This window comes from Pan troglodytes, chromosome 3 (assembly GCF_028858775.2).
Source record: "Pan troglodytes isolate AG18354 chromosome 3, NHGRI_mPanTro3-v2.0_pri, whole genome shotgun sequence".
In the NCBI taxonomy this organism is placed as follows: Eukaryota; Metazoa; Chordata; class Mammalia; order Primates; family Hominidae; genus Pan; species Pan troglodytes.
The window spans coordinates 38,986,300-39,010,108 of NC_072401.2; the positions used below are offsets into that span (position 1 = coordinate 38,986,300).

The 23,809-nt window shown below is 45.0% G+C and overlaps 3 protein-coding genes across 17 annotated transcripts in view; 1 reads left to right on the forward strand and 2 right to left on the reverse strand.

Annotated features, from left to right (window-relative positions):
• The window catches only part of LOC134809784 (putative uncharacterized protein FLJ13197), a 29,527-nt gene extending 27,402 nt beyond the window's left edge, over positions 1 to 2,125 (reverse strand). Inside the window, exon 1 of the mRNA XM_063808708.1 lies at positions 1,506 to 2,125. Within this exon, the coding sequence (XP_063664778.1) occupies positions 1,506 to 1,866 (361 nt within the window). The 5' untranslated portion in view covers positions 1,867 to 2,125. The remainder of the gene's footprint in view (positions 1 to 1,505) is intronic.
• LOC134809783 (uncharacterized) overlaps positions 1 to 8,404 on the reverse strand; it is a 76,368-nt gene extending 67,964 nt beyond the window's left edge. For all 15 annotated transcript variants that reach the window (XM_063808703.1, XM_063808704.1, XM_063808702.1 and 12 more), the window contains exon 1: positions 2,125 to 8,404. In XM_063808703.1, coding sequence (XP_063664773.1) covers positions 2,125 to 2,546 — 422 coding nt within the window. In that variant the 5' untranslated portion in view covers positions 2,547 to 8,404. The remainder of the gene's footprint in view (positions 1 to 2,124) is intronic.
• The window catches only part of KLF3 (KLF transcription factor 3), a 36,987-nt gene continuing 14,528 nt past the window's right edge, over positions 1,351 to 23,809 (forward strand). Inside the window, exons 1-2 of the mRNA XM_016951446.3 lie at positions 1,351 to 1,791; positions 17,931 to 18,026. Of these exons, the coding sequence (XP_016806935.1) occupies positions 17,970 to 18,026 (57 nt within the window). The 5' untranslated portion in view covers positions 1,351 to 1,791; positions 17,931 to 17,969. The remainder of the gene's footprint in view (positions 1,792 to 17,930; positions 18,027 to 23,809) is intronic.

Genomic DNA, 23,809 nt, shown 5'->3' on the forward strand with positions numbered 1-23,809 from the left:
ACAATATGCGATTTCACTACTTGAGGTTACCGAGTACTAATTTTACGATACTGTGTAGCTACATGAAGCGGCTCGAAATATACTATTATCACTCCGTTTTAAGCAGCACGATGTCTGGATGAAGCATCAAAGCGAGATGGGTCAACTTAAAGGGCCTTTAAAACATCTTGAAGCAATAATAAGCCATACACTGAAGCAGGGGCGGTTTTAAACATTACACAGAACTTAAAACAATCGAAGGAATTCGTCCTTTGTTCTTTTTATTACATTAATTATTACATTAATACTGTTTAAAAAGAAACTCAAAAGGCATTAAACTTAGGTACCAATCTACAAAGTCCTCGAAGGGGCCTGGCTTGGACCGAACGCGCTTTTGTGCCGCCCCGCTCGCTCGCAGCACCCTGAAGGCCACTGAGCTTAGGGCGCTCGGTCCCTAGAAGCGACTTGAAACGAGGGGGTCGCCAGGCCAGGCCCTCGTTCTGCAGGGGAGGATCCGACCAAAGTTTGCCAAGTTTCCAGGCAAGCCCGACTGCGCAAATGCCGCTTTTTAGCTCCAGCGGCAGGCCTGGCCCGTGGGAGGTTTGCCCCAAGGGTCTCCGGGCCTTCAAAGAAAAGTCCCACGAGGCGGGGGGCGCCGCCTGGGCCGCCGGCCAGGGGGACCCGTCGCCCCAGGGCACAAAGAAAGAGCGCGCCTACAGGGTGTCCCCTGACCCCGGCGACTCGGGGCCAGGGAGGCTCGGCGCGCCCCAGCGGCCGCTCTTCCCCTCCCGAACCCGCCCGGCCCACTCGCTCCTGCACCGCGGCCGCCTCGGCTCGGCTTTTCTCTTGCAGTGAGCTGAGTGCGCTCAGCCGAGGAGGGGCCGCGCCGGCCGCGGGGCCCAGCCCTTCCCGCCGCGCCCGGGGCCGCCCTTCCCGCTGGAGCCGGCTGATCGATGGCCCTGGCCGCCCGCGCCCCCCGCCTCGGCTCGCCCGCGAGCCCGGCTGTGTGTTTTGGAAGCAGCGCAGCGGGCCGCAGCCGTGTGACGCCCGGAGCGGGCAGCGCCGCCCTTCCTTCCCCCCGGGCTCGGGCGGCGGCGCGGCGGCGGGGCTGGGCGGGAGGGCTGGCGGGGCGCGGACTCCGGGGAGGAGGGCGCGGGGAGGGGACGCGGGCGGGGGCGCGGGGCCGGGCGGGGGGCGGAGGCCGCGCCGCGCACGCCCAGCCCCACGGCCGCGCCGCGCCTCGTGGGACAGGTTGGGCCGGCGGGGCGGCGCCCGACTCCGGGGAATAATGAGTGTCTGTCAGGCCGTCCCCGGGTGACTGGGCGGGGCGGGGCGGAGGCGGCGCGGGAGGCGGGGGTGGCGGGGGAAGGGCGCAGGGCGGGGTGCGTGTTTGCGCGAGTGACTCGGCCGACCCCTCCGGCGGCTGCCTCCACCCAAGTGGGTGGGGACCCGCCCAGCCCGGGCGGCCGCGGCGGCTCCCTCTCCCCTCCCTGACCCTCCCACCCCGGGTCCCAGCCTCTACTTACCCCGCCAGCCCCGGGAGGCTCGCAGAGCGAGCGGCGCCGGCGTCATGTGACTGCCCGGAGTTGGTGCCAGGAGCCAGAGGGGAGCCAGGAGCGGAGCCGCGCGGAGCCGGGGCCCGAGCCGGAGCGCAGCGAGAGCGCCCGCCGCACGCGCGCCCGTCCCCGTCCCCTGCGGCCGCCAACGCCGCCCGGACTGGAGCCCTGACATTGCTGCGCTCGGGGGACTCCAGGCAGCCCGTATCGGGGCCTTTATTTCTCGTCGGCGGCGCCCTGCACCGCGCCTCGCAAAGTAAGTCCCGTCTCCCTCACCTTTGCTCCGCACCCTGGTCCCTGCCGCCCCCCTCCTCGGCCAGTCTGGTTTCATTTTTTCTTCTGGAGGGGGCCGCGGGGAATGGGTCGGGGGTGCAGCGCTGGTGTTGGGGGGGGGCGCCTGCGGGCTTGGGAAAGTGCGGCGGCTTCACTTAGCCGGGGTGGGGGCGGAGAGCAAGCAAGGAGGAGGGGGTCACGGGTTCGCGGTGAAAAGTGAGGGGTTGAGGCGAGGCACCCTGCGGACCCCGGGTGCGGGGGAGCGGGGCTGGCAGCGCCCGCCGCCGTCCCGGGCAGGGCGCGGGCGGGGGCTCACCTGTGTGGTCCCCGGCCTCCTCCCGCCCGCTCACGATTCCCTCCAAAGCCCCAGAAATCTCCGTGCTCTCCGCGTGTGGCAACGTTGTTTGGAGAAAGGTAGCGCCGCGGCCGCGCGCTCCTGCTCCTCCCCCTCCCGGTGCCCCCCCACCACCACCACAACCCAGGCTCCCGCGTCCTTCCCCTCCCCGCCCTCCGCCCGCGCCCCCCGCCGCCCCCCTCCCAGGACACGGCGCGCGGCCGCTCGCCCGCCACAGCAAACTTGGAGCAGTCTCCCGGCCCTCTGGAAAGAAACTTAGGGCAATTGGGATTGGAGGCAGCATCCCATTCTCGGTTCTGGAGCCCAGGAGCTGCCAGGGCGTCTGGATCCTCCGGGGCAGGAGAAATGAGCTGGCCGGGTTTGGAGAGTCTTCCTGGGGGCATGGAGAGAACCTGCCGCAGTGCCTGGAGCAAGGATTGCAGCGTGGCTGAAGGCGGAGGACGCCTTAGGCAACTGCCTGCAGCCGAGCCTGATGGGGACCCAGGGACAGATCCCTGGATCAGGACCCATGGGACCTACCTAACATTTCCAAGTGGCTTTCTTAGAGATGGCAGATAAGATCTGGAATTGTCATATTCATTTTTTTGGGCAGATAGCCACTGACAAGGAGAAGCACTTTTCTGGTTTAAATTTTATAGCAGTATACAATAATACTAGAAGAATGTGAATGAGACTTATTTTTAATAAGTCAAGTTAAACGGAAATTGGAAATTGCTCACCTTCTTGTATTTCACTAAAATAAACATTTTACACTTAACCACTGAATTTCTTACTCAGAATTTATGTTTCCATTAATATCACCCAAGACATTTTAAATATATTGATTATATTCTCACAAGAGTCTGGTATATGGGAAAAAGTATGAAGTGGTATTCTGACAAGTACCTGAAATATGCCAGCAAAATCAAGTGGGGAATAGGCCAGTTGTTCATTATAGGTTTTTCCACACAGCAGTTTTGTGCTATCCTTTTCTGTATGAATTTGAGGAGCATTTTTATAAGAGAAATTCATCTGGATGATCTGCCTCACCCTAGGGAAGAAGACTTGCTTTTAGGGGAAAAAACAATCTGCTAGCATTAATATCTACAAATTTTTTGGAGTTAGTAATAGTGTTTAAGGAAAGTGTCCACGAGTGATTTCTTCTGGTTTGAAAAGAGGTATGTTAGTTGACCTTAGGCTGTTAATAGAGACCTGAAATTAGATGTTCGATTAAATTAAACTCCCTAGAGAAACTGGTATCTTCATTTCTGCAGTCAGTGGGCTTTGCTGCAGAACTATTTATTAGAAGAAAAAAACCTAATGTACTATCGGTAAGTTCAATGATGATACATTGTAAAGAACATTTAGCTTGCATGAAAGAGAACGCAAGTACAAAAATCTCAACATGGGAATAACAAAGAAAAGTAACTGCTTAGACCACAAAACCTTGTCAGGTACAAAACGACAACAGAGTTTTGCAGAAAGCTATTGTTTTATTCACTGCAAAGTTTCTAAATTAAAACCCAATCTTCTTGTTGCTATGGGCACAGTGATGCTCTTTTTTTTCCTTTTTTTTTTCTTTTTTTTTTTCCTTACCTGTACTTAGTCTGCACACACCACATTCTTAAATCTCTGATAACGTAAGCTTGAGTTAAACAGTCCTGGCTAACAAAGTAAAGAGAAATAATGGGAAAGGAACTGTGAATGGATTTTACTATCTTAAAAATAACCCAAAGGGAAAATAGACATTTTAGAATGACTTCTAGAAATTAGTACTCTGGTGTACAGATTGTATAATAATTTTTAGATAAATGTCAGGAACAGAATCACATTCTTAAAAGGCGAATTTCTGTAAACGTGTGTATATGTTGAACAGATGAGCAGCTCTGCAAAAATGTGTATAACTGCATTTGAAAAAGACAGTGAAAATTTTGGGTTACTGTAGATGTCCCACAGTCTGTCTTGGAATTTAGTTCTGTGACTAAAGGAGGCTTACAATTGCTCCAATTTTGGTTCTGTGGGGTACCCCAATTGTAATCTGAATTCCTAACAGCAGTGCTCTATCTTTTTTCCTCTTGATGCACTGAGGCTGAACCATAATCATTACCCTAACTCGGAATTTGATCAGAGCTAGGGACTAGCCATTGGAATGGGGCAGAAAGGGACAAAAGAAATCAGGAGGGAGGCTAGTGTTCATTAGGAAGGTCTCTGCTGCTTGAATATGATAAAATCACATTTCACTTATGATGTTTACTGTATGTGGCAGCTCTTATTTGTAAATAGGGCAGGTCCCCTGTATAAAGCTGGTGTTATTATTCACACCCATAGAACAAACACCTCCACCCCCCTGTTGTTGTCTTAAAAAACTCCAGCTGCTCATGAATATAGGGTCAGGGAGGGCCGGCTAAATGTTTCTCTGTGCTTTCTCTCCAGCACAGCCAGCAGAGCTGTTTCCTGTTCTTTGTTTCAAGGCTGGGGTTTGCGTCATACATTCCAAGTGGCATATGTGTGCTCTTTCCTGTTTCAGGCTGTTTTCTGGTAGATCAGTAGCCCAGACCAGGCTGAGGTCCCTGCCCCTAAACTCCGTATCCCCACCCATGGAGTTATCATGTCTCTACACACTTGATATTGCTTAAGACGCCTGTGTTATGTCATAATGAGAAGTCAGTTAACCTTTTTACGTACACCCTTTGCTCCACTGCATTTGTCTGGGTGAATAAATGCTTTTACCTTTTTAAATTTTTTATTGCTAGATTGTGATTTGGGGAAATGTGGGTCCATCTTGGCAAAGAAACCTAAAGGAGTTTTGTTTGTATTTGTTTGTAATTCTTGTGTTGAAGTGGTTAGGGCGTTTGTTTTAAGATAGGCATTTTGCCCTGAAGCTGTCAATTTTGGATCAGGATTAACACCTTACAGTTTAGAAGACCTAGCATTATCTGAAAGATGTGGCCCACCCTCGTTCACGTTTAACCCAGGCTGCTCCAGGTGGCTTCCGTGGATGGAGAATTTAAGCAATGTTGGCAGCCTGGCCTTAGTTTAAGTCTTGCTTATGTTTGGAAGGAGAAATCTTTAGAAAAATCATTGAAGCAAAGCCTAAGACATGGAGAAAATCCTAGGATTATTTCTTTTTAAGGACAAAGATTTAAATATCAGGATAATGTTTTAAGGACAAAGATTTCACTGTGCAATATTCTACACCTCATTTCCAACCCGTTTTTAAGAATTAAAAAGCTCAAAGGAGAACTGGCATTAACAAATTCATGTAATGCTAGATTGTTTGGAAAATTTTAATCTTCTATTTTGAAAACAAGAAGAATGCTCTTCTCATTTTTGTTTTACAATAATATTTTTCATTATTTTTTAAATATTCTATCAGTTGTGGGTTAATGAATTTCTAGGATAACTATTTAAGACCTGCCTTAATATTAGTTTTCTGTTGGTTCTTGAGAAACTAAGATTTAAGGAAATATTTGCTTGAAAAAGAAAAGTTTTGGAAAGTGCTTTTGTAAACTTACTTGGGGATTTTTTTTTTTTTTAATCAAAAGGAATCATCTACAGCATCTCCGTGGAATTAATTTAAAGAGTTGCTGAAGCAGCAAATCAGGCTCTCTTCTCCCCAAAATTGATGATAATGGTGCGTTTTAAATGTCACATTCCACCACATTCTTTATGTATAAATGGAAAGTATAAAATATGATATTAAGAGAGTTATTAGTATCAAATAGTTGGCTGCTGATAACCTTCTATGAAAAAAGCTGGGAGTTTTAGAAGTCCCAATAAGTTCTTTCTCCTTTGGGAAAAGCAGCTGGAAATACTTAGCTGACCTGTAGGACAAGAGACTTTTAAGCTTAAAATTCATAAGTAACTCCAATCGAAGCAGGTTTTTTTGTTTGTTTGTTTTGGTTCCAAAGTTGTTAACAATCTAACTAGGTTTGGTAAACAGAGTCTTTATTTGGCTTTCCCCAAATTCTTTCTTCTCTCTTTTGCAGGGAGATGAAGTGGTTAATAGATATAATTAGGGTCTAATATATTCTATCAGAAAAAAATTCTGCAAGCTTCTAAATGCTAAGCTGAATAGTTGGGGAAAATTATCGTATCTTATAGTTGCTATGATTACCAAAAAGATGGGAACAAGAGTTTTATTTCTTAACCATATAAATCATGATTCCTAATTTAATTTCATTGTGTCTCCATCCCCCCTTGAGATACTTGCCTTCTTAATATTTTCAAATCAACATTTTTGCTATAAAACGACAGATTTCTTAGGCAGCATTTCTTGTTCTCTGTTTTCACACCCAGTTGAGTTTAAGAAAAATAAAATACACACAACCTCATTCTTTAAGGTACTAGGAATTACAATTACGTTATTCTGGAACTTGGATTCTTTCTGAAGTGCATCATTTATCATTGGTTCTAGCTTTTTAAAAAAACAAATCCCTAGAATCTTAAAACAATTGATATCTAGTTTGCTAGTATGTGATGTTCTAGTCAGAATTCCTCTTGGGAGTGAGTTGGAAGAGGGTTATGGTGGTCGCTAGCATTCTCATTTTCAAGACCACTCTGTTCCTTTCTTAGACCATGTTTCTCATCTTAAGCAGTCATGCCCGAGCTGGAGACAGGAAACCAGACAGCAGTCTGCCCTGATAAGGGACAGCATTGTCTGAAGGCGGGGATAGCCCTGCTTTTCCCCCCAACTCAGCTCTCTTTGCTTGAAATTTAGTAGTCATAGAAGAGGCACAATGCTGTTGACAGTTTCTGAACCAGAACTAGGATTCATTTCTTCCAAAGCAAAAAAATAGTGTCCTCGGCCGGGCGCGGTGGCTCACACCTGTAATTTCAGCACTTTGGGAGGCCGAAGTGGGTGGATCACCTGAGGTCAGGAGTTCGAGACCAGCCTAGCCAACATGGCAAAACCCCATCTTTACTAAAAGTACAAAAATTATCCGGGCGTGGTGGTGGGCGCCTGTAATCCCAGCTACTCAGGAGGCTGAGGCAGGAGAATCACTTGAACCTGGGAGGTGGAGGTTGCAGTGAGCCGAGATTGTGCCACTGCACTGCAGCCTGGGCAACAAGAGTGAGACTCTGTCTCAAAAAAAAAAAAAAAAAAAAAAAAAAAAAAAAAAGATGTCCTCTTAACTGGCCTTGTCCTAATTCTGTAATGTGACCATATTCTCTGGAACAGTAAGAAAATAAAAAAATGATCTGTGCATTTTGTATCCGTTGGCCAGAGAGTTTGTAGTAAAATTCTTTCTTTAGCAAAACAGGCTCCTGGAGGTTTTTGAAACTCACTCCATTGTGTCGGCAGGCTGAATTCATTATCATTTCTCCATCTAATTATTTAGAAGGGCTGGAGACAGAAGAGAGCAAGTTAAGTGGCCCTCTAGCCCATGCATTTCATGTAACCCCTGGGTCTGGCTCTTACTTACCCTGTTTCCTGTAAGGGGGCGCTCCCTGAGGCAGACCCTTTGCAGGAGGACCCAGAATTGCCCTGCTTAGTCTGGGACATCCTCAAGATGGTTGCCAGTCTCTGGAAGGCTTGTGGATCCTGCCAGGGATGGCCCAGAGCTAGTCTCAACCCAAATCAGTGGAGTTTGGCCAAATCTGGACATAAGAGATCAAATGAGTATTGAGGTCAGCGGATTCTGCCCTGGAGAGCGACCTGCAAATCAAGTGTGGGGTTTTTTCTCCTCTGGCCTATATGCTGTTCTTTCTACTACCACTGTTATTTAAGTGTAATCACTGAAATCCACTCCTTTATCTGTTCCTGTACTTTGCATCCCTGGTACCTTCCAAAGCTTCACACTCCAAAGCCTCTTTCATTTGTAAGATCGAGTTCCTGTTCCGCTGAGTTTCCAAACCAGGGAGTTTTTCTCTCCCAGGCTCCCAAAGTTTTCACATTTACTTTGCATTTTAGAAGATGAGGTTTCAGGCTGGCTTCACCAGCCGCTGGACAGAGTTTCCATGTAGGACACCTGGTGTACCATCATTCCAGGGCCCTTGCCCTTAATTTATCCTAGCATGTGAGAAGTATAGTTTGACATCCATTCATTTATTCATCTCACAAGTATTTATTGAGTACCTACTTATTAGAGCTAATCTCAAATTATGTGCAATCATTACTCTGAGTTATGCCATAGGATGGAGTAGATCTACAGTGATCTAACCTGAAAAGGCATTTTGAAATCTTAATTGCCTGCTGGAACCTCCCCCTGGCACTGCTTCCCATGGGCCAGTGTGGCTGTGCACACCCACACCCTCCCTACTGGGGAAAGACCCCAGCATTAGGCAATTTTACCTAAAAGTCGGTCCCACAGCACAGGCTCTGAAGCAGAACAGAAAGTGCCCGGGTCTGCAGGCAGACACGCTTCTGTTCCTGGCTGCAGCTCCAACCAGCTCTGTGAAATTGGGCGAGTCATTTCACCTCTGTTCCTCCATTTCCTCATTTCTAAAATGGGGATGAGGACCTGACCCTTCCACCTTTGTACAGTTATTATGAGGATTTCCGTATTTACTTGGGTCAAGCTGCCAATTTTTCTCAGCAGTTATATCGACAATGCAGGTGCACTGGCTAGGAAGAATAATTGCCTAATTTGGGGCCTTCAGAATGTGTCTTTTGATCTTGCATCCAAGTGTGCGTACTGAGACAGGGTGGGCAGCAGGGGCCAGTTGGAAGGAGTGGAAACTGTCACTGATGTAAACAGACTGTCCCCACGTTCTGTCTTCTCCGGGGACCAACCTGTTCACAGAAATCACTATCATGTACTTACTGTTGGTGGTGTAATGTTGTCCTCTGCCTGGGGAGGTGGAAGAGTGGTGTGCCAAGGCCACCAGTCTTAAGTCAGACTACCTTGGGTTCAAGTTCTGGCTCTACGAGTTAGCAGCTGTGTGATGTTAGGCAGGTTACTTGACCTCTCTGTTTCAGTGTTCTTTTCAGTAAAATGGGAAGGTAGTAACCACCTCGTTGACATTAAACAGCGCCTGGGGATTACCAATCACGAAGGTGGTGGTGATTGGCAGGAAACCTGTGACATCACTTAGCCCCTTGCCTTCCTTGATCCCTTTTCAAAAACCTGTGTTTGTGCGCACACCCCTTCCCCATGCAGTTCCCCCCCACCTGCCTCCTCTCCTCCCTTTCTCGCTTTCTTTTTTCTATTTTAGATTTTAAACTACAGTAGAGACCTCGACACTAGACTTGTTTAGAAGACCTCACTGAGTGGATAATAATAAATTATTTGAAGATGGTACTAATAAGGTCTCTGGAGTACACATGATGGGCCAGGCTAAGGTTAGGGGCAATAACTTTTCCTTAGGAAGTTTGGTTTACTAGGTCTCCCTTAGAGTTAGGCCCTTCATCCCTATTACTTGTTTAAGGGAGATTTCAAGTGCATTCAGAGGGAAAGGGAGATGATTGTGGAACTCCTACCATGAGCTAAGTGCTCTTATGTTAGCTCCTTAGGCTTGACATAAAAACTTCATTCAGGGAACAAGCCCGATCTCCTGTGGGGAGTGGGGAGGGAGCCCTCTCAGGAAGGCTGAGGCCTGCCTGTCTGTCCTTCCCAGTACTGGTGGCGGTGTGGGACGCACCACTGGGAAAGCTAAAAGGCCTAGACTATCTAGGTAAGAAGAGGCGGCCTTGGATCCCCCAGGGAGCAATCAGCTGGCTGCACAGAGTGGGGAGGGCCTTGAGCTGGTCTTTGAAGAATTAGGGGGATTTAGATAAGCCGGAAGGGGAGGGGGCATTCCATTGCCGGTTGCCCAGCATCAGGGCCAAAAATGAACAAAGGCCTGGGGGTGGGCAGGGCAGCCGGCATGAAGGGCACTTGTTGGAGCGGGGGGCAGCTGGTGGGGAACGGGGTGCCAAGCATGGGTGCCTGAGCCCACTGTCAGACCCGGGGAGTGCACGGGAGGGAAGCTTGTGAGCTGGAGAAGGATGGGATGAGAAGAGATCTGTGAAAAACGTGGGTGGCAAGGGGCGAGGGCTGGACTGGAGAGGCTGAGGGAGACCAGTGGCGGAAAAGCTGCAGCAACGCAGGTGGGAGGCGCTGAGGGCCTGGCCCCCAAGGCAGGAGGGGAGAGCAAAGGAGGTGAGGAAGGCTTCAGAGATGGCCTCTAGGTTTCCATGGTGAAGGACCAGAAAATAAGGCCAGTGGGAGGCGGGGAGGGGGCAGCCTTAGAGGCAGGAACAAGGAGGGGTAGGGTTGGTTTGGGCCACGTTGATAGCAGTGGTTCAAAATGCTTTTCTCTTTCTTTTCTGCTTATTTTTAAAGGGAGAGGGTAGGCTTCGCTCATGGTTTTGTATCCAAAGTTTCAGTGGCTCTCTGGGAGGAACTTCAGTGGAGAATCCTCAGGAGCAGAGGAATGATCACAGCCCTACGGTTCCTTCTGGTTATTTTTAAGATTCTAACCATCCCTGTTCAGGCCGGAATTTCCAGGAACTGGCTGCTGCCCAGCGCCAACTGGTCCCTCCCAACCTCCCACTCCCTGCAGGGTGGGGCCCTATGGGTGGAGGCTCCTTAGGGTGGAGTTGGGTGGGTCTCCAGTGATAGGGAGGGCACTGAGCAGAGGCAGATGAGAGGCAGTGTGGCCTCACGCAGCCCTTCTGGATTTGATTATATAACACTTGACAGAGGAGAATTGTGAGGGCTTAGGCGAGGCCTTGTGAGATATGTACACAGCAGGATTAGACATTATGGGTATTTTTCAATTTATCTTGGGTTGCCTGCCCTTAAAACTAAAACACAAAATTGTCAGAGAGCATAAACAAGTGTGTAACCCTAGTAGGGAAAATGATTCGAGTTTGCTGCAGTTTCTGTAAGAAGGGTGTGGAATGCCACTAGCCAGATGGCCTTGAACTTAGAGGGTAGCATGGGTGTGGGTGTCCCTGCCCCCAGCCCTGCTTTGCTAGGCCTCAGTTTGGAAACTTGTCAGGCTTCTGCTTGGTTGTTACCTTTGCACCTGTCCTTATTGACATGCAAAATCAATTGCTTCACTTGGTCTTTCCGAAGTACAGGGTGTGGGCAGAATCTTATCTGAAGCCATGTCCTGTTTGGACAAGTTGGACTTGCCTTGGCAACTCTCCATAGGGTGGAGCAGATGGGTGGAGGCAGGAAAGTAAAATTGGGTGGCTTGTTAGCAGAGAGAGGAGAGAGGGTGGGTTGTTTGCTCACTGGATCATTATATTTCATCTGAAACGAAATAATTAACTTCTTTCCCATTTATAATACACATTAATGCAAAATAACTAATTCATGAGGGGCAAAGATTTAGAAACACCCCATGGAATTTTTCTCCTTTTCAAACCAGTCATAGAAGAGTAAGACAGGTGAAAATCACAGAGTGGCATGAAAATTTCCAAGAATGTCTAGGTAGGAAATTCCAGGTAGGTGCCAGTGCTTAGCTTTGTTTCAGGGAGCCTCCAGCTTAAAAATGCCTGCTGACATCTGTTGCCTGTCCCCTGTATTTCTGGCTAGGGCAACTGTCCTTAAATAATACTTGAGCCATTGGGGGATTTTGAAGAATTTGGGTAAAGAAACGAAGAGAGAAAAGTTTCTCTGGAAAGGAAGTTTAGCTACAGGGATGTTGCTTGCCTGCCCAGTTTTCCTAGCCAAGAATTACACACATGCACACACAGCCTTTTTTTTTTTTTTCTTTTTTTGCCTTAAGTTCCTTTGGGGAGTAAGGGTGGGGGAAGATAACATGTTTTCTCTTTTAAAAATCCAAAAACTTAGAAGAGTTGAAAGGGAGGCTTAGCGATGGTGTGTTAGTGTATTGCTCCGTATGCCTAGCCGAGGTCAGCTGGGAGACGGAAGTTTGCTTGGAGGAAGGCAGGTGATTTGGAGCCTCGGGGTCAGTCCTGGGTTGGGGAAGATAATGCAGGCACCCTTTGAGGATCTGTGGGAAGAAATGAGGGCATGGAGAAAGGAAGAAATAGGGAGATGAGAAGGGAGAACGTCAGAGGCAGGTCTTGCTCTAACCCCAAGAAACAGGAAAGAAACTGCTCCTGATAGGTACACATTCTCTTTCCACCTTCCTCCTCCCTCAGGAAGGGGCAGGCAGTTGTCTGTAAGGTCGTTTCTGTAATAAATCATGCTCTAGCCTCCAGGCAAGCTGCTTTCAGAGGAGGTTTAGTAACCCCCTAACCTCGTCTTCCATGAAGGACTGTGTGTGTGTTTCTAAGCCCTGCAGCTCACCTGCAGCCCCGCCCCCCACCCCATAAAGCCATTGTGCATAGGCCTCAGACACCACTGGATAGGGCTCCAAAGCAGGACTGCATTACTTCTGAAACTTCATGTCAATGATTCACCAACCCTTTTAATCTATAATCACGCAGTCTTGCATTTTGACAGAAATTTGACCCTTATTTTAACATCTGAAAAGTCAGAAGTGTAGGTGGAAAGAGCATGAAGGGAAATCTGTTTCTCCTTTTTGAGGACCATTCATTTTTATTGGCCTTTCTCTGCAGAATAACACAGCTGGGGAAGATGGCATTTGCTCCAGTTATGGAAAATTATTTTGGCGGTGGTGATGTTCCTGTATATTTTTGCTTTTAAGCACCTCAATAACTTAGAATTTTTCATAAAAACAATTTTGCCCTCCCCCCCCCCCTTTTGGATGCAGTTTTGTTATCCTGGTATTGCTTAGTTTAGCATTAGAATGTATTTCTAAGACTAGCTAATGTATTTCTAAAGCTAGCTAAGCTAGTTAAATATAATGAAGATGTAAATGTGTTTATGATTGGAAAATAGTCGTCAGAAAAAAATAGAACCACATTTAGAGCCTCCTCTTCTCTGTGATACCCACATAAAATGATTAATAGAATTCCTGAGCCTGGTTAAAACCCACTAGGTTTAAAGACCCCGAGGTTGGCCAACTGAATTGATTTACTGCCGGTGTCCTGGTCTCTAATGCCTGTTTTAGTGCGCCACCTACTGGTTCTGCTTCAGATTGCCGTCAGTACTGTATGATAGATTTTCTAAGCATTTGTGGTTTACTTAGCATTCTTTCAGAATGGTAATAACCCCAGTGCACTGAGCCGCCCATGGGTACCAAAGACTGCCAAGTTTAGGGACCCTAATTCTTCCAGGGCTTAAGTTACTTCTCAGTTATGTGGAAGGCACTTTGAAGACTGTACAGTCACTCTTTTATGATTGTAGATCAGAACCTGTAAACAAATCAGTGCCAATGACAAAAGTGGTCCCTGTAGTCAGAGATATGGGTGCAAAGTATAGAAATTTTTTGCAAATACATAAACAGAAGCCTCATTTCTGTTCATGTGTTTGATTCTGTTTCTAAATTTAGTTCCTTCCTAGCTTGGCTTCCCTATCTTGTCTTTGTTAAAAGTTTTGATTATGGAAATAATAAACTTGGCCGGGTGTAGTGGCTTACACCTGTAATCCCAGCACTTTGGGAGGCTGAGGCAGGCAGATCACTTGAGGTCAGGAGTTCGAGACCAGCCTAGCCAACATGGTGAAACCCCGTCTCTACTAAAAGTATAAAACTAAGCCAGGAGTGGTGGTGCATGCCTGTAATCCCAGCTACTCGGGAGGCTGAGGCAGAAGAATCGCTTGAACCCAGGAGGCAGAGGTTGCAGTGAGCCGAGATCGTTCCACTGCACTCCAGCCTGGGTGACAGAGTGGGACTCCATCTCAAAATAAAAATACATCTAAATAATAAACTTTAAAAATAGAACACAGATGTGTAGAAAGCTGTCCCACCCACCGCCACTCCCAAGAAGCTCCTGTTAACAGTTTCGGGTGTGTGGTTCCAGACATTTTCTTTGCATGTCCTTTATCTTCTTGTTTTATATCCTGTGACTATCACTAAAAGCATCATCATTTAAAAGCTATTATGAGAAGCTACCAAATTGGAAACAAAGTGCTTGTAGACATGTGAAATAGTGAGTTTGATTCTATTCTTTGTGATATTTGAATTTTGCACGGACTTTTTTTTAATGTCCAGGGATGCATTATTTAGTTAGGAATTTCAAAAATAGGTATTCTAATCCTATCATTCCTTCTTTGTTTATTAACTTAAATACTTCTGTAATGAGAACATCCCTTCATCAACATTTGGATTACTTTGAGGTACATTTCTGGGCAAATAAACATACTCTTGTAATTATTTTTTAGTAAAAGCAAATCAGATTTTGTTAGTGCCAGTGTGTTTGTTTGTTTGTTTGTTTGTTTGTTTGTTTTGAGACCAGAGTTTCGCTTTTGTTGCCCAAGCTGGAGTGCAGTGGCGCTATTTGGGCTCACTGCAACCTCCGCCTGCTGGGTTCAAGCGATTATACTGCCTCAGCCTCCCGAATAGCTGGGATTGCAGGCGTGCGCCACCACACCTGGCTAATTTGTTGTATGTTTAGTAGAAACGGGGTTTCACCACGTCGGCAAGGCTGGTCTCAATCTCCTATCCTCAATGATCCACCTGCCTCGGCCTCCCAAAGTGCTGGAATTACAGGCATGAGCCACCACGCCCAGTCAGTGCCAGCATTTTATACTAGACTATGTTTCTCTTAGGATTACAAGTCTTGCATTTCCTTAAACTTAGATAAAACAAAAAATTAAAGAACAATAGTGATTTAAATAATGTCTTAATGATAAAAAGATGTAGCACATTAATGTGTAATTCATTTCTAAAAGGATTCAGTAGTCGTTGCTGTGGCCATTAGACAAACTCATTGAAAGCTATGTGAGCTAAATGGTAGACTTAGAATTTGAACGAAAAGGAACTCCAGAGCCCATCATCTTAATTTATTCTGCTGTGCTGCAATTAGTGGTCGTAAAGAGTGCAGGATGACATGAAGTGTGGAGATGCTGGCCTCGCTCAGAAGCTGTTGTTGCAGTGGTACAGTTGTGAAGTGACAAGGCCTTATATGAGACCTCATACAGGATGTAGGCAGCTGTTAACTTTGAAACTGAATCTAGTCTGAGTTTTATTTAAGGGTGGGGGATAGACCTCTAAGGCTAGTGTATGTTAGCAAAGAGGCAAACACCAGACATTTTTGCTCCGGAAGTTGGAACCAACACATTTAGTGTTGTGTGTGCAGAATATACATCCAGATTTTATGTGCATATGGATATAAATGAGGGCAAAAGCAGTGTGTGTGTGTGTGTGTGTGTGTGTGTGTGTGTGTGTGTTTTAATCTCACTTGATAGACCTAAATCCTTGAGAAGCAGATAGGGAGCCATGCTCTGCATTTTACAAATGATCACTCTTGCCCCATGGCTGCGTTAGTTTGCAGCCTGCTTGAGTCTCAAAACCATGGCTCCTTCCTTATACACCTGAGAATGTGAATGCTTTAATTTAGAAGCATTTGCATCAAGATACTCTCTAGTGGGATAGATGAGTCTGGAAGAGTGAATTCAGTGTAAAAAGCTGGGGGTGAGGAGGTGGGAGGCTGCCACAGGGTGACCAGCCGTTGAGTCAGGGCTGCTAAATGATCTGACCTCATTGATGTAAGCAGGAGATCTCACATCTTTTGTTTATGGTCCACTGTGAGGCACTGGACAACAATTCTTAGAACCATGTTCATCCGTACAGCTGCTAGGCTGGGAACTGGTTAATAATAGATCCCAAGACACAAAAGCGTTTTCATCCCTCATTATGAAATCATCTATTTTTCACTGGCTGTTGCGGTTAGTTCTTGCTGGAATACATAAGAGGGTAGTAGCACCATTGATTTGAGCAGCTTGGTATCAAATTGTGTTTGCAGATTACAATACACCCTGTGATGGAGGAAAATATAATTTTGAAGTCAAGGCCTTATGTCGAGTTATTGATGAAATTCATGTGTTGTCATGAGAGTCAAAACAGGCTTTCTTCAATGAATCAACGAAGCACAAGAACGACATAGTATCACTTCCATAATTGTATATGAAGATATCTTAGTATAACCCGTAGAGCACCAACACAACAAATTATAGGATTGCTATCAGGGAGGTGGGGATGGGGGTTTTTAACACTGAAATACAAGAAGTAATCCAGAACCCGGGATTCCTGCAGCTTCTTCAGCTGGAACTCACTCTAGAACTTGTTCACTTTGCCACTCAAACCAGGGTGATCTATGAAGACCTTACCTCTAACCAAAGCACTGAGCACTTAAACCAAATTTGGCTAATGAGTGCCTGAAGTCGATTTCTGAAAGTGTGTCTAGTAGCAGGACAGTGTTTCTGTAACTGAGGAGACACATTTGAACATTGAGCAGACTGAATATTTCGTCCTGTGAAGAAGCAGTTGGCTTGATGTAGATTAGTGTTAGAAGTGGACTATACAGAACACAGAAGAAAATAGAAGGGATGGCAAGCAGAGAACAACAGAAGAAAAAGACAGGACAGGATCAAGGTGGACATTTCCTTTACAATAGGCTCATTTCCTAATGAGGAGAAATCTGAGTGAAAACAAGCTAATATTCTTCATATGTGAAAAGTGCTTAGAAAACAATAAGAAGTGGTGGAGGCTGTCAAGCCCTAAGTAGGCATTTCTCAAAAGAAGAAATCCAAATGGTCAATAAAGCTGAAAAAAAATAACTTCAATAATCACATCAATTTAGAATAAAAATCATTTGCCATCTTGAGACTTAACAAGTTGGCAAGGTGTTTATCTTTTATAACACAAGTGATAACACATGTTGCTGGTGGAGATTTGGGGAAACACGTTGTATTTTATTAATGAAAATAATAGTTCATCTTTGCCAGATGATGCATCAGGCGCTTTGGGAAATGTATATACTTCTCACCCAGGAATTCCCCTACAGAAAACTTATCCTAAAAATTAATGGTGTGCAGAAGGATGTATTTAAAGAGGCTCATTGCTGTTTGTAATGGCGAAAACTTAGAAGCAACCCTAAGTGCCTAATAAAGAGGAAGAAGTTAAGTAAACTGATGTGTTCACACAGTGGCACGAGGGATTTGATGGTGCAGAACCATACTTACTGTAAAAGAAACATTTTCACATAAATTGTGCAGTGAAATGATAGGTACTAAATACCATGTACACTGTGAGCCCAGTTTTAAAGAGGGTTTGTTAGAATAAAAATGAAATTTTAATGATGGTTGGTTCTAGGTTTTCTTTTTGCTTGTCTTTTTTTCCCCTAATTTTTCTGCGAACAACATCGGGGAAAAGGGAAGGTGTTTAACAAACTTATGTAATCTGAACCCCTAAAGAGTTGCACGGCAATCCCAAGCAAGCTTTGGCACTCAGAAGGGGCTGTACATAGTGTTCCAGAAAAGTCAGGGTTTCTGTATTGAGTTAGAAATGCTGGTTGGCTCTCATCTGGTTATGACCATGGAGTCTGGTTTTAATTATGTAAATGGCATCTTTCATAGGTAAGGGAAACAAATTCCAGCCATTCCAGGGGTAGGGGAGAAAAAGGAGTAGAGAAGTGGGGTGAGGTATTATATTTCATTTTATTATTTATTTATTTATGTTTTTTTTTGAGGTAGTGCCTCGCTCCATCACCCAGGCTGGAGTGCAGCGGTGCCATTTCGGCTCACTGCAACCTCCGCCTCCTGGGTTCAAGCGATTCTCCTGCCTCAGCCTTCCGAGTAGCTGGGATTATAGACGAGTGCCATCACGCCCAGCTAATTTTTGCATTTTTAGTGGAGACGGGGTTTCACCATGTTGACCAGGCTGGTCTCGAACTCCTGACCTCAGGCGATCTGTCTGCCTCAGCCTCTCAAAGTGCTGGGATTACAGGGGTGAGCCACCTTGCCGAGGCTATATTTTATTTTTACTAGTTTGTATTTAAAGTAACCTTGAGACTTAGATGGATACCTTGTTTTGTTTTCTAGGCTGAACACCAGAGCACCCTAGAAGGTTTAACTAAAAGAATGCTCATGTTTGACCCAGTTCCTGTCAAGCAAGAGGCCATGGACCCTGTCTCAGTGGTAAGTTTTCCAAGATTGAACACCTCGCCTTATTTTTTCCAAGTGATGATAACATTATTGTGTGTTGAATTATTCCTTGAAATCATGGCCGGGCGTGGTGGCTCACGCCTGTAATCCCAGCACTTTGGGAGACCGAGGCGGGAGGATCACCTGAGGTCGGGAGTTTGAGACCAGCCTGACCAACATGAAGAAACCCCGTCTCTACTAAAAATACCAAATTAGCCGGGCGTGGTGGCGCATGCCTGTAATCCCAGCTACTCGGGAGGCTGAGGCAGGAGAGTCGCTTGAACCCGGGAGGCGGAGGTTACGGTGAGCCGAGATAGCAGAGATCGCACCATTGCACTCCAGCCTGGGCAACAAGAGCGAAAGTCCGTCTCAAAAAAAAAAAAAGATCACTCATTGCTTGACAGGCATTTCATAGGCAAACTTTTCTCAACGCCACCAGGTATGAGTGAGCTAAATACTGTCCTAGCAGCTGTGGATTCTTTAAATGGGATCTGCACTTCCTTAAGACCCGTGCCCGGTGTCCCCCTAAGATATGATCAGCATAGAACTTAGGCCACAGGTGAATCCTCTCATGACAGAAGTAAGTTTACAAAAATTCCTCAGCCCTTTTGTGTGTAAAAATATATTAAGAATAGGATGATTTGCTTAAAAACCAATGACAACAGCCATATGGAGCTGTAACTATATGAGATGACTGAGGGAAGCCAGCGAGAGAAAGACTTGGCAGTGAGGACGGAATCTCGTTTACTTGGAAGAGTCTGGCTGGGTAGGAATTACGTTCATTGTCCTTTTCAGCACCTTAGTGCTAAGCCAGCCCCTCATGGGAGCCAGGCCACTGGCTGCTTTTAGGCCTCCAGGGACTAGTGAGGAGTCTGGGGTTTCTGCAGGTACAACACCAGTGCCATGAAGGTGAGACATGGTGACAGAGGAAGGTGTCTGACTTCAGAGCAGGGAGTGGTTTCAACTTGAGGATTCTGGTTGAGTGAATATTGAATAACAAGGCAATGCTCCCACTCTGTCTTGCTCTTTTCTTCCACGGGCTTGGAAAATATTCACAAGGGGGAAATCTTGGCCCGAGTTGTGTATCTGAAGGTTGGTAATGACACGCTTGCAAAATTAGATCATCTTTATGCATGGGCTCTGGAGGTTCCTGCCAAAAATGTTTATACAAGACACGGGGGTCACGCCGAGGCCCTTGGAGCTGAGTTGCCATGGATATTACTAAGCCAGTAAAGTGTTTACCAGTATCTATAATGCAAGTTAAGTCGGAGGGGCTTTAAGGAAATAACATTTACATTCCAGCATGATAACTGAATAACCAAGTGTCTGAATATGGTAGCAACTGAGCAATAAGGATTTTATTAATCAAAAAACTAAATTACCTTTTGAGATGGAGTCTCACTCTGTCGCCTAGGCGGGAGTGCAGTGGTGTGACCTCAGCTCACTGCAACCTTCGCCTCCCAGGTTCAAGTGATTCTCCTGCCTCAGCCCCCATAGTAGCTGGGATTACAGGCGCCCGCCACCACGCCCGGCTAATTTTTGTATTTTCAGTAGAGGCCAGGTTTCACCATGTTGGCCAGGCTGGTCTTGAACTCCTGACCTCAGATAATCCACCCACCTCAGCCTCCCAAAGTGCTGGGATTACAGGCATGAGCCACCACTCCTGGCCAAAAAACTAAATTACTTCGAATGTTATTCAGTGCTGTCATTGTATTCATCAAATCCCCCTCCCCAGCATCACTACATGATCACGTTAGAGGAAAATGAAGGTATAAAATTTCCCCATTAATTATATTCTTGAAATAGGAATAGGTTTTTAGCACTGGAGAATATGATTCATTTTACAATTGGTGCAGAGCCATCAGTGAGGCATTTTACTGTTCAATGTACTTCCAGTGCTTTTAATCAAGCATGAACATAAGGCTCAAGAGTCTAATATAAAGCTAAAATGAAGATCCACATTGCTAAATTGGTGTGATATATATAATTAAGTGCAAGGAAATGCACTTAACCGAAAAAAAAATGTGGAATAAAATGAATTTGAAGCAACTGTTAAACTTGTATTGTTGTAACGTATTAATACCTGAAGTTAAAATATGTAGAACTGATTTTGCAGTTAATGGTCTTTTTCTCTTTCATGTGCTAGATTTCAACTGCAGCTGACACTTTTAGAATTTAGTTTCACCAAAAGTTACTGTCAGTCCTTTAAAATGAAGGTTTTTTTTTCTTTTTCTTTTTTTGGTTTTAACTTTCTTCAGCAGGAAGTATTTTTTTCTTAATTCAGTGCAACCTCAGTTAACAGAAACATTTGAGCAGTGGGGTGTTAAAATGATTTTACTTAAACAAATTAAAAAGCTTTTGTTTCCACTCTTAAGTGTTCAAATTTCGTCTTTCCTGCCTTCATAGGTGAAGTATATTGAACCTGATTTATTATTCCTTTTTCTTTTTAATTCAGTCTTTGACCTGAAGGTCAAAGTCTTTGGCTATTCAAGTCAACGTTGTAAACATTAAGGCACAATAGGACATTTGTAAAAGTATTTTTAATTTCTATAAATGAATAAAAATATTTTATGGTAACTTATTTCTCCCCCTCTTCCCACCCCCTAAAAGGATAGCACAGTAGAAACAATCGCTTGTTTGTGCTTTTGCTATAGGTTAGAGAAAGTGAGGACATGTCATTTCCCTCTTAGTCAAATATAAGCCCTCATACTGTTCTCCACTAGCCTTTTGCTTTGAGGCTTGGGGTCACCCTGTTAAAATTTGCTAGAATGAGGAACAGAGGAGACTCTCCCTCCCCAAGTCTGTGCCTTCAGTCTCTGCTACTTACATCCACCCAATGTTGGCAAAATCACCAGCAGCTCCCTGAGCTTCTGTTTTTTTTTTTTTTAAATTATAAAATATGAAACTGTGTGTAAAAAAATGCGCATGTACATAAATTTTTTTTTACCATTTCCCAAAAGATTGAAAATTAAAGGATTTAATTCAGGAAGTGAGCAAGGAAACAAATTGTAAAAAAACAAAACAAATCAAAAAATAAACTTTAAAAGTATTCTTCTATTCCTGTGGAAAGATTACTTTTGAAGAAAGGATTAATAATATTCTGTTATCTTCGGTCATCTAACAGACTCCTTATAGATAGGAAAGTATGTCACATCAGTAATTTCCTCTGCTCTTTTCTAACAGAAACTTTTCATGGCTTTTTCAAGCCTGGTGGAAAGAGAGCTTTCTACCTCTGTTTGCATGGAGGTGCATGCCATTTGCTGTTCCCAGAGTGTGTGTTTATACACGCACCATGCCTTCCTGTGCCTGGAACCCTCTCTTGGGTGAAGATTCTTTTGACTTGACCTGTAATGGACATTGACTTTTTTTCATGTTGAGGAATAGTGAAATAGAGGTTTCATCCGTGTTTCCATCATTCCATCCACTGAAACTGTCTTATAATGGAAAGCTCGCCAAAACTATTCCTCATAAAATGAGAAACTATTGCAATTATCACCTTAGCATAAAGTGATAGAGCTTTGGGAAATTATCCAAACGTGGTACCTCTTTCCCTGTTGCAATTAAAATCATTTTTTCAAAGTTCAAAATAATTAGTATATTATTCTTCACCTTATCAGTAATAGAAACCTGCTAAGAGAGTGTGTCAATGTACTACACATTCATGAAGTATTAATTGAGCACCTATTGCAGGCCCTCATCACCTCACAGTGCAGTGAGAAGCAGCAGTCAATAAGTAAATGCACACTGTGCAGGGGTGTGAACATCTGAGTACATGTTACAGACGGAAATAACTCTTATAGCAGATCAGTGGTTTTGTGGGGTTTTTTTTGTTTTGGTTTTTTGTGTTTTTTTTTGTTTTTTTTTTTTTTTTTTTGGTTTGGTTTTGGTTTTGAGACAAGGTATTGCTCTGTTGCCCAGGCTGGAATGCAGTAGCAAGATCACTGCAACCTCAAACGCCTGGGTTCAAGCAATCCTCCTCCCTCAGCCTCCCAAGTAGCTGGGACTACAAGCAAGCACCACTATGCCCCGCTACATTTTTGTTTTTTTCTGTAGAGACAGGATCTCATTATGTTGCCCAGGCTGGTCTCAAACTCTCGGCCTTAAGATATCCTCCTGCCTCAGCCTCTCCAAGTGCTGGAGTTAAAAGTGTGAGCCACCATGCCTGGCCCAGCCCATTGTTTTAAGCCCTTAAGATCCCTAGTGGGGGCCAGAGGCAGAAGCGGGAAAGACCCATGTCTGTGTCTTGTCTTTGGACTGCTCTGTTCCAGGACACAGGGTCTCTTGGACTAAGCAGCATGCACAGAGGGCACTGGAGGTCCGTCCGTGGCCAGAGGCACATTTTTTGCTTCATCGACATTTGTCTCTGATTTGGATATGGGGCCAGTACAGCCGTGCTTGTATGCCTTGCTTTGATAGAACATAGGAACTGTCTGGAACAGAGCGGGGAAGACTGTTACCAGGTTGTACCTGCCCAGAGCACACACCCTGCCGTGTCAGTCCCTACACGGCACCAGATTGTTGGAAGCTGATTGCAAAAGCTTGTGTGCGCCACCCAAATAAAGTGAACCAGCTTGAGGGACCACATGTCTTCACCCTTTTGTGAGGCAGTTGGGCTGGAAACAGTTAATTATCTGCCCAGAGTTGGGTGTCTGTGTCCAAATGTGTCTCTCCCCACTGTTAGTCTTGTACCTTACAATAATCGCACATCCAATAGAGGGAATGAGGGCATTCATTTGAGAACAGACTTATCAGCAAACTGCATAATGTTGATAAAGCTTAGCTTTATGTGTGGCTTTTTCTGTCTTAATGGCTTGAGAAACCTGAGAATATTATTAGATTTGCAAGTCTGGAGGTTCTAAATTCCTACTCTCCCAAAACTCACCCCATGCATAGAAAAATCCAGCAATGACAGCAATAAAACTGTGTCCTCATTTTGCTTCCCATTTAGCTGCCAATAACTATTGGCATTAAAATCTAGGTCATAGGGAGGTCTTGGAAGAACAGGGCTGAAAATAAGGGAGAAGCTACATTTTCGTCAATAGAAACAATGCTGCCTCCCATTTCCTAAAGTTTTTTCCTAGTACCAGAACCATTGCCCTTTGGAGAATTATATAAAGCACATTAGACTTTAGGACTAGGCGAAATCATTCTCCTTCCTATATTTAATTACTCCCTGAAACCCTCCAGTGTACATGATTTATAATGGATTTATTTTGTTGTTGTTGTTAATGAACCTTGTGCCTCTTTTAATAATACCCATCTTAATATTTAAATTTAAATCTATTTAATACTTAATGTTGCTATCTTTTGGACCTCTTGCGTTGGTACTGTGCGTGCCTGGCTTTAAAGAAAGGTAGAGAATCTTTTCTTCATTTGATCCTTGATCTATAACTCAAAGCCGTTTTTATGCATTTTGTGTTTTCTGATTTTATATCCTTCATGTTCTTGTTTTTAAGCAGTGTTAGTAGTGAAAACTGGCTGCGCGTGGTGGCTCATGTCTGTAATCCTAGAACTTTGGGAGGTTGAGGCAGGCAGATCACTTGAGCCCAAGAGTTCGAGACCAGCCTGGACAACATGACAAAACCCAGTCTCTACAAAAAAATACAAAAATTAGCCAGGCGTGGTGTCATGTGCCTGTAGTTCCACTTCCTCCGGAGGCTGAGTTGGGAGAATCATATGAGCCCAGGAGGTCGAGGCTGCAGTGAGCTATGATCATACCACTGCACTCCAGCCTGAGTAACAGTGAGACCCTATCTCAAAAAAAAAAAAAAGAAAAG